This window comes from Patiria miniata, unplaced genomic scaffold, assembly GCF_015706575.1.
Source record: "Patiria miniata isolate m_02_andy unplaced genomic scaffold, ASM1570657v1 HiC_scaffold_16, whole genome shotgun sequence".
In the NCBI taxonomy this organism is placed as follows: Eukaryota; Metazoa; Echinodermata; class Asteroidea; order Valvatida; family Asterinidae; genus Patiria; species Patiria miniata.
Window position 1 is genome coordinate 11,063,628 of NW_024037054.1, and position 9,470 is coordinate 11,073,097.

The 9,470-nt window shown below is 41.6% G+C and overlaps 1 protein-coding gene across 1 annotated transcript; it reads right to left on the reverse strand.

The window, feature by feature from the left end:
- Positions 1–2,653: 2,653 nt before the first annotated feature.
- Positions 2,654–7,253, reverse strand: LOC119722981 (cysteine-rich DPF motif domain-containing protein 1-like). The gene is made up of 4 exons (XM_038193417.1): positions 7,106–7,253; positions 5,702–5,810; positions 4,843–4,926; positions 2,654–2,993 (listed from the first exon to the last, which is right to left on the reverse strand). The coding sequence occupies exons 1-4, from the start codon at positions 7,201–7,203 to the stop codon at positions 2,970–2,972; spliced, it is 315 nt and encodes a 104-aa protein (XP_038049345.1). The 5' UTR covers positions 7,204–7,253; the 3' UTR covers positions 2,654–2,969.
- Between the last annotated feature and the right edge of the window lie 2,217 nt (positions 7,254–9,470).

The following is a 9,470-nucleotide window of genomic DNA, read 5'->3' on the forward strand; positions in this document are numbered from 1 at the left end:
CGGCCCTTTATCAAAACTCGGCTTCATTTCCGAACTCACTTTATCACTTATAGCTTTTAATGTTCCGATCAAGTTTTTAAATAAATCACTTGCTTCATAATATACAGTTATGTTAATACAGTTGGATATTTCTGTAAGAAAACATTGACAAATGTTGACCTGAAATCTTCAAAGGGAGGCCCCCAATAGCACTGTTAGCAGGCGGGGCCGAAAAAAGACCACTCCGAGTTTTGGGAAATGCCGGTAACGGTCGTCAAATTCGAATAAGCAATTAGCAGTTAATGAAACCTGTATTATACTTGGTAATACTCCGGCACTATCAAATTGTCGACGAAATGAATTAGCAAACTTCGGACATTTTCAGAAAGAGGAGGAATTCCTCCCATTTTAGTCACATGACATAAACTGTAATACAATGTATTACCGGAGGTGTATGTATAGGGACACTTGGAGGGGGGGGGGCCTACCCCTCTGTCCAATCAATTACAACGCTGGTAATTTGGACCATGAAATATTGACTCACTAAAATATCCACAAATTTGAAATGAGCAGCCAGGTCAAAACACTCATTGCTTAGTGATGACATGATCAGGTGGACCCTTTTTATTTCAATCCTCACCACGAAGGGAAAACACACATATCCTTGATTTCTCAGTGCACAAAACAAATGAAAACTCCAACATAAATAAGGATTTCATTGCACAGAAGTTCAACCTTAAAGATATAGTCCATCATTTGTAATTTGTGCATTTTGTTCGTTTGAAGCAACAAAAGTGCTCAAAATCTAAAGAAGGGTACTGAACAACTAACCTGATGAAGTTTCAGCTCAGCTTCAGCTGTATATTCCGAGAAAAACAGCATTGTCGGATCTCAATTTCAAATCAAAAGTTGCTGAATCATGTTTTGAATTGGGCCTGAATTCAGCGTCCGAGACACGTTCTTACTGTGCCGATTGCAGCTATGCTATGTCGTGCACTGATCCGACGAATTATAGCAACTGCGCGCGCATGTGCGTCGTGTCAACGCTTGCGCGCGCCTCGCCGAGATATAGTCCATCATTTGTAATTTGTGCATTTTGTTCGTTTGAAGCAACAAAAGTGCTCAAAATCTAAAGAAGGGTACTGAACAACTAACCTGATGAAGTTTCAGCTCAGCTTCAGCTGTATATTCCGAGAAAAACAGCATTGTCGGATCTCAATTTCAAATCAAAAGTTGCTGAATCATGTTTTGAATTGGGCCTGAATTCAGCGTCCGAGACACGTTCTTACTGTGCCGATTGCAGCTATGCTATGTCGTGCACTGATCCGCATGTGCGTCGTGTCAACGCTTGCGCGCGCCTCGCCGAGATATAGTCCATCATTTGTAATTTGTGCATTTTGTTCGTTTGAAGCAACAAAAGTGCTCAAAATCTAAAGAAGGGTACTGAACAACTAACCTGATGAAGTTTCAGCTCAGCTTCAGCTGTATATTCCGAGAAAAACAGCATTGTCGGATCTCAATTTCAAATCAAAAGTTGCTGAATCATGTTTTGAATTGGGCCTGAATTCAGCGTCCGAGACACGTTCTTACTGTGCCGATTGCAGCTATGCTATGTCGTGCACTGATCCGACGAATTATAGCAACTGCGCGCGCATGTGCGTCGTGTCAACGCTTGCGCGCGCCTCGCCGAATAAAAAAACCCGAACTACTAACGGAAATTTCCAATGGTGCGTCTTAAGATGCACCGTTGGAAAGGCCTTCTTTTGTTGATTACTTCAAAATGACAGCTTGCCAGAAAGAATACTTTCACAGGGAGTTTAGTCCCCTTACTATCATTCAACCAAGTATGTTTTTCAACAATAATTATGCCAGTTACTTTTCGGATAGCTGCAAATGATGGACTATAGCTTTAAAGTGGAGTGCCATTGCCTCATGGTCTGGAGCATTGAACTCTAATGCTGCAGGTTGTGGCTTTGATTCTAGCCTGAGGTTGTGGTGCGTGTATGCCCTTGGGCAAGGCACTTAGTCACTCATTGCTTCTCCCCATCCCAAGAGTAAACGGGTACCTGTGAGGGCGGAGATGGTTATTGTGATTAATTTTAGCTGCTTTTTGCACCAAAATGGCATAGCATGAATGCATGTGAGCACTAAACAGTCAGTCAATGCCAGAAGTGTTTTGCATTTTCAACTCCTGAGAGTATGGACTCCAACAATGAACAGTACATGGCATTTTTTTCACCTCTTTCAAGAGCCCAGTGGTATAGGGACACACCATGTGCAAGTACTGGTTTGCGCGCATATGGCACAATTATACACTCGACTAACTTTACTCTGAACGGCACAAAGCCACGTCATCTTCGCGTGAGCATCAGGTGTTATCCCCGCAATGCATTAAATTCGGGCGATTCACAATGCAGTGCGCCACCAAGAGTTTGCCACGGAGGGTCCATTTTTCACGTTTACGGTCGACAAAACACAGCCCATTTGAACGAGTGTCAGTAGACAACTTGAGCAAATTTGTTATACACTGGGGCATAGCGTCCTGTCGTTTTTACAAAAAACACCATATTGATAAAAAGAAAAGAAAAGGGCAAACTGATACTCGAATCATACGCTTACGAAACCACTGACCAGAAAAACTAACAATTTCAAATGTCCCGCGCTGCGAATTTGTCGACCATCTCCCACAATGCACTGGGTAAAATGAACGCTCCATGGCAAACTCTTGGTGGCGCACTACATTGTGAATCACTTGAATTGTCCCTCCCTAGTGGTCTCCCCCACCTCTCCCTTTGTAACCGTTGAGGGGGTACTTGTGCACGCGGAGACCACAGTTGTGCATCAACTCCACTGCCTGCACTGCATACTGTTCATCAGCATGGAAATCCCATCTCCGAGATACCAGTGTCAGATGACAGCATCACTGGACAAGGCAGAAGATGGATATGACTCCTCGGAGTGATCTCAAGTAGTCTTTGTCAATCTTTAGCTCAACTGCCTTTCTTTTCCAGCTCCTAATAACAAACAATAATAATGAATCAAACTCGGTTTTGCCCTTCACCGACATATAAACACTGTATATGTGGCAGGGCCTAGTTTTGGTTGTATATTTTTCATGTATGAAGTGTATAGTATATAGGAGTAGCTCCCCTTTAGAACAAAAAGAAATCATTTTAGTTACTCAAGCTTCCCCCCCCCCTTTTTAGTAGTGTGACCCCCTGTTTGTTTACTTAAGCCCACATGTCCCCCTTATATAAGCTGCCACATGGTCAAGCCACTTTAGTTCACCCAGCAGATCAGCAGAGACAAGTCACATGCATACATATATTTTCCTCCTAACTGGAGTGCCTGTCCTGCTTAGTTTTGTCTGCTTGTTGGAGTCATTGACTTTATTTCTGCCAGAAGTGTCTTTAAGGTCCACTTTATACAACACTGTGTTGGTTAAATACTTTTGGTTTTTAAGTTGGTTTGATCGAGTCTTTGGTTTTTTTGGTTTAAGTTTTGGTTTTTAGTCTTTGCTCTTACTTGATTTTCGTGGTCTTGGTTTTATAATTATCTGGTCATTTTGAAAGTTCTTGTAAATAAATTCTTTTTGTCTTTTTTTGTTCGAAATCTAGAATTGTGTCCCTTGTCCCATTTAATTCAGTCTCCTCGCGACTTTTCCCTTCAAAGATCCTGAGTTTAGTTTAGTTTTGTTAGTTAATCCCCATAGAGTCTTAGTTTGTGCGAGTTCCCCCAAGTGTGTCATTTTTCACGGTTACATATACTCAGTGTGTTATTACCTCCAGCGTGAAAGTTGGGGAAAAAAAACTAGTTTGATTTACATCACCCCGACATAAAATTCCATCTCATGAATAAAAATAATGAAATAAATGTTAAACTATTGTTTTATTTTGGCAACTTCCATTCCTCTGCTACGTATAACAAAATACCCTTTCTGGGGTAATTATTTTGTTTAAGGACAATTTTTTCGATATTTACAATGTCCATGTTAGTTCCTGACTTGTTGCTGTGATGTAACCCAACTAAACAGTCATGAGATTTTCTGTACAAATACTAACAAACCCAACATGTAGGTCAACAAAACACCTTTATATGAACTTAAACTCACTGACTGGTTGTCATACAGTTAACAGAAAAGTTGCCATCAGAAACAAACAAACAAACAACAAACAAACAAACACTCAAATTTTGATGTTAGAATTAAAGGGAATGTACAACATTTGCTTTTGCTGCAATTTTCAGAAATAAATGGATTTGGAGGATTAGTATGTTTATAGCAAAGATTGTTAGACTGACTTGTTTCATGTTTTAGGTTCGTAGATGCTGGAAAAAAACCCTAAAACAATCGTGTTCGTTCCTTGACCCCACTTAAGATGAAACGGAGCAATTTATAGACTTGGGGAATTGTAAGATCAGAGAATCAGCCTAGCAGCTTGTAATCTTCACAGGTGTGTAATCAATTGCAAAGAAAATGCAGACGAACTAAATATGAAAATTTAGAAACACCTTTTGAAAAAAAAAGCCAGTTTTCTCCAACGTTGGTCGGCCGACCAGCGTTGGAAAAATACAGTTTTTCTTGAAAATGTCAGCACACCAGGAGCCACAACTTTACAGGATGCTTTAGACTGTCATTCCCTAACAATTCATTAAGATATTTCGTGATAATTTGATCATTTCGTTTTTTGATGTTTGCAAATGTTGTATCTTCCCTTTAAGCTGTACAATGAAGCTTCTGCCTAAGATGGTATCACTGGTTTGCTCATGAAAATGGAAAGTTTGTTTAGGCATTAACAAAAAATGCTTTGAAACCCCCTCCCCCCCAAAAAAATTATATATATAAACAGAAATGGCCTTCCACACCTGTTGGATTTCTTGAGGGAACTCGTTGAAGTGTTTCTTCACACAGGGGAGGCAAAACCGTTTAGTGTAGAATAAGCTACAATCCTTAAAAAAGATAAGAAAATGACAAGCATAAAGACATCTTTAAATTGGTTTCGAGGAAGTGTGTTAAAACTTTTCTGATAGTTTTATACCGCTCATTCAGAAATTTTGTCGGCAGCTTTCACTCTGTTGAAATTAGCTACAGCATGTTCGCAAAGGCTACAGAAGTGTTGTTTCATACTTGGCATGTCACAACATGATCTCAGTTAATATAAGGTTTTGCCCTTCACTGATGTATAAACACCGTATACCCACTGTGTTACCTCCCGAGTGAAAGTTGGGGAAAAAATCACTCGGGTGGGACTCGAACCAACGACCTCCTGACGTCTTACTACTCGACCACCAAGCTTGCGGAATCTGTTGGCTGGTTCGAATCTGATATAGGCCTACATTTAGCAGCGGGTACCGTAATAAAACTATTCATAAGATGGAATTTGCGTCGGGGTGATAAAATCAATATTAGTTTTGCCCTTCACCGACATATAAACACTGTATACTCAGTGTGTTACCTCCCGAGTGAAAGTTGGAAAAAAAATCACTCGGCTGGGACTCGAACCCACGACCTCCTGCTTTCTAGTGCAGACATCTTACCACTCGACCACCAACTTGTGGGATCAGTTGGCTGGTTTGAATCTGACGGCATTAAGCAGTGGTGGACTCAAACCCACGACCTCCTGCTTTCTAGTGAAGACGTCTTACCACTCGACCACCCAGCTAACGGGATCGGTTGGCTGATTCAAATTCCATCTTATGAAGGATCTCTTTCATTTCTACTTACTTGGCCAGCACAAACGGCTCGTTTGCACACAGAGCAGTGCGATCCTACGGTGATGTGCCTTCCTTCTGGCACGAAGGGGTCTTTCAACACGTAGGCTTTCTCCAGTAATCTGGAACACAATGATTCAAACAATGATGAGAAACTCAGTCATGAGAGGAAAATGATACAAACTACAATTTAATATGCTATGAGCTTGAACACAGAGACCTCATTGTGGTAGGTGTTTGAATTCTGTGACAATGGAGTTACATCTATCTTAAAGCCTGAGTCCATCATTTGCAGCTATCCAAAAAAGTAACTGGCGTAATTATTGTTGAAATACATACTGGTTGAAAGATAGTGAGGGAACTAAACTCCCTGTGAAATTATTCTTTCTGGCAAGCTCTCATTTTGCAGAAATCAACGAAAGAAGGCATTTCCAACGGTGCTTCTTAAGAAGCACCGTAGGAAAATTTTAATTAGTAGTTCGTTTTGTTATTCGGCGCAGTGTGCGCAAGCATTGGAACGAAGCACAGGCGCGTGCGTTGCTATAATTCGTCGGATCAGTGCGCGACATCGCATATAGCTGCAATTCGAAACAATTCAAAACATGATTTAGCAAGTTTTGATTTGAAATTGAGATCCTAGAATGCTGTTTTTCTCGGAATATACAGCTGAAGCTGAGCTGAAACTCCATCGGGTTAGTTGTTCAGTATCCTTCATTAGATTTTGAACACTTTTGTTGCTTCAAACGAACAAAATGCACAAATTACAAATGATGGACTATAGCTTTAAATCATAGCGGGGTACCAACGAATTCAAAGAAATGTTCTTGTTTTGAAAAAAAATCAACTACATGTAAATGCAAAATTTTGATATGGTTTAAAGGAACATTACGGCCTGGTTTGTACCCAAATGGGCTACAAAACGTGTTTTAAACGAAATGATATTAAATAGAAAGAGCATTTAAAGTAGAATATCAACATCCACACAACCATCCTTTAAAAATTGGGAGTTGTTGTGTGATTCTTGCGAGAACCATGCACGATCGAGTTTCGGGGATCACAATTTTGTTCCCGAAAATCGCGCTGTTTAGTGCTAGCATGGAGCTATAAATAGCTCCATGGTGCTAGTGATCCAGCTGCAGCTGCACAGTGGTTCGCACTCTGCGGGACGTGTAAGAAACATTATTGTATTTGTAATTTGTCATGTTTGTGTATATTATTATGTACCACACACACAACGTGTATGTTGCATTTTTAGACTGTACCGTACTAATACCCTTTAAGATTTTTGTATGCTCCAACTGTTGTGCGAACAAAAGTTCCCATCTTGTTTTTGATTAGATAAAAAATTACAGAATGCCGATTTGGTTACCACGTGCACATCCCCATAGCATTCATCTGCTTGATATTTTTTACTTACACAACTGCATTTGCAAAGGGCGGCTTGCTACCAAAGTAATCATACGGCGATTTGAAGTCACACAGGGAACACTGGAAATTGAGCTCTGTCGGCATCATGACAAAATTGTAAACACAACCGGCCGAGAAAACACAGAGTGTATTCTGTACTGCATCATGCATGCCCTGCCCACGTGCTGCAAACAGGCCTCAATATTTTGGAAGGGCGCCCTCAACTGATGACAAACGTGAACTTAAGAATTTGGCGGTCGTCGCCATGCGCCAGCTCAGGTCTGAGGGGGACGGTCACGCCCTGTTAATACGGGTCACACAGTGGCGTAGCCACCGGGGGGGGGGGGGGGGGGCGGGGGGGGGGGGGCGACCGCCCCCCCCCCCCCGTGAAACCTTGTTGCCCCCCCCCCCCCCCCCCCCCCCCCCCCCCCCCCCCACTGAGATTTTGAGTTTCTAAAAAAATTATCATTGATCTACATGACGCCATGGGCCCTATTATGTACTACAATGTATCTTTTGCTTAGAAAATATTGGTTAAAGTGGTCAGAAATTGCCTCAGATAGCACCACAGAGCATTTAGAATCCAAAATTTTTCGGGGCCCTTAAGCGGGCCCCGAACCCCACGCCTATAGCTCAGAATTCTGGTAGCTGATTCAATGACTCCAACCTCGAAAACAATGTTCATACAATTTTCTTATGCCTTTAGCTGAGAAAACCTCAAAAATTATGCTTAAATTATTATCTTTTGTGCTAAGATAATTATTGGTTAAAGTGGTAAGAAATTGCCTCAGATCACACCACAGAGCATCGAAAATCTAAAAAAAAAATTCGGGGCCCTTAAGCGGGCCCCGAACCCCACGCCAATAGCTCAGAATACCGATAGCTGATTCAATGTCTCCAACCTCGAAAACGATGTTCAAATAATTATCTTTTGCCAAGAAAATATTAGTTAAAGCATGGAGGAAAGTCGTAAGAAATTGCTTCAAATCACACCACAGAACATCTAGAATCCAATTTTTTTCGGGGCCCTTAAGCGGGCCCCGAACCCCACGCCGTAAGGGCTTCGCGCTTCGCGCTTCGCGCTTCGCGCTTACATCATATCAGTTATGATCAAGGTATGTCCCCCCCCCCACTTTTGAGAAGCGATTGACGCCCCTGCTTGACGCCCCCCCATGAAATGTTCCAGCCCCCCCCCCCCCCCAGCGCCCCCCCCCCCCCCCTGAAAAATTCCTGGCTACGCCACTGGGGTCACATCTAGTCATGAAGTCTGCGACTGACAAATGGTTTTATTCTCTCGCAGACTTAGGCGAGATGTATTTCAGTGTGTCCGCTGGTCAGGCTGACCCATCACGCATGAATTAGCGCATGGTAACCGAAAAGGGGGGCCGGGGGGGGGGGGAGATTCATTCAGCGATTGTCATGATCGTCTTATCACTTTTCAGAACTCTGTTTCCGAGATATAATGGGCCTAAATTACCACATTATCATCCTTTCTCATCAGAAAAGTTGTTTGAAATATCATTTTGTTTCCCCAATCTGGGATTTGGGTTCATTTTTTTTATAGCCAATTTTTCCCAACATCTCTTTGAAATAAGTTGAATGAAGAAATTGACTGAATCCTAATATGGAGGGTCGGATTTGCCACCTGCGACTTCTGGATTACTTCTAACGCACTGCATGAGCTATTCAGCCTGGAGATTCCCCAATTTCTTTGTTCAGGGGGCAATGTCAGAAGCCATAAACCCAGAGTACCGAAGTCTGATTTCTTCACTCCACCCAGAGTACCGAGACCGTCCGATGTCTTTATTTATTCCACCCCGAAGTCTGATTTATTCCACTATGCGCGTGAAGAAGATTACGATACTCTATACCCATGCAGCCAGGGCCAGGGATCATGCTTAAAGTCAAGATATCTTTAAAATAAAATCAACTACAAGTGATACAAGAGTTTCTGCAAGGCACAGTTTTGTTGGTGATAACAGTGGACAACAAACTCCACATTTCATTTTATCGAAAAATATAATTGTATGTCATTTTCCTCCTTGTAGTCTGCTGTAGTCTACTCATAAAATATAAAAATCAAACTTTAACAATTCCAAAATGATGCTTGCATTTCCTGAGTATCAAGTGCAATAAAAGTTAAACTAACTTAAATTAAAATCATCTTTATAATCTATCTCCCCTACCGGTACCCAGCCGAAAGTATATATATTTTTTATAAGCACATACGTCAAAATTAAGTTCTATTTTCGAGAGTTCATCAGATAACAAGCTGGCGTAATGCCAAAGTGTCGACGGTTCAGTCATTAGCATACCGCAATCTAAATGGGTAGTATTTTGGTAAGAAAATGACGACGGAACAAGGAAAATTGAAA

Coding starts and splice junctions, on each gene's coding strand:
- LOC119722981 (XM_038193417.1), bottom strand. CDS start 7,203: ATGATGCCGACAGAGCTCAATTTCCAGTGTTCCCTGTGTGACTTCAAA. Junction 5,811..7,105: donor CCCTTTGCAAATGCAGTTGT/GTAAGTAAAAAA, acceptor ATTGTGTTCCAG/ATTACTGGAGAAAGCCTACG. Junction 2,994..4,842: donor TCCCTCAAGAAATCCAACAG/GTGTGGAAGGCC, acceptor GTTTGTTATTAG/GAGCTGGAAAAGAAAGGCAG.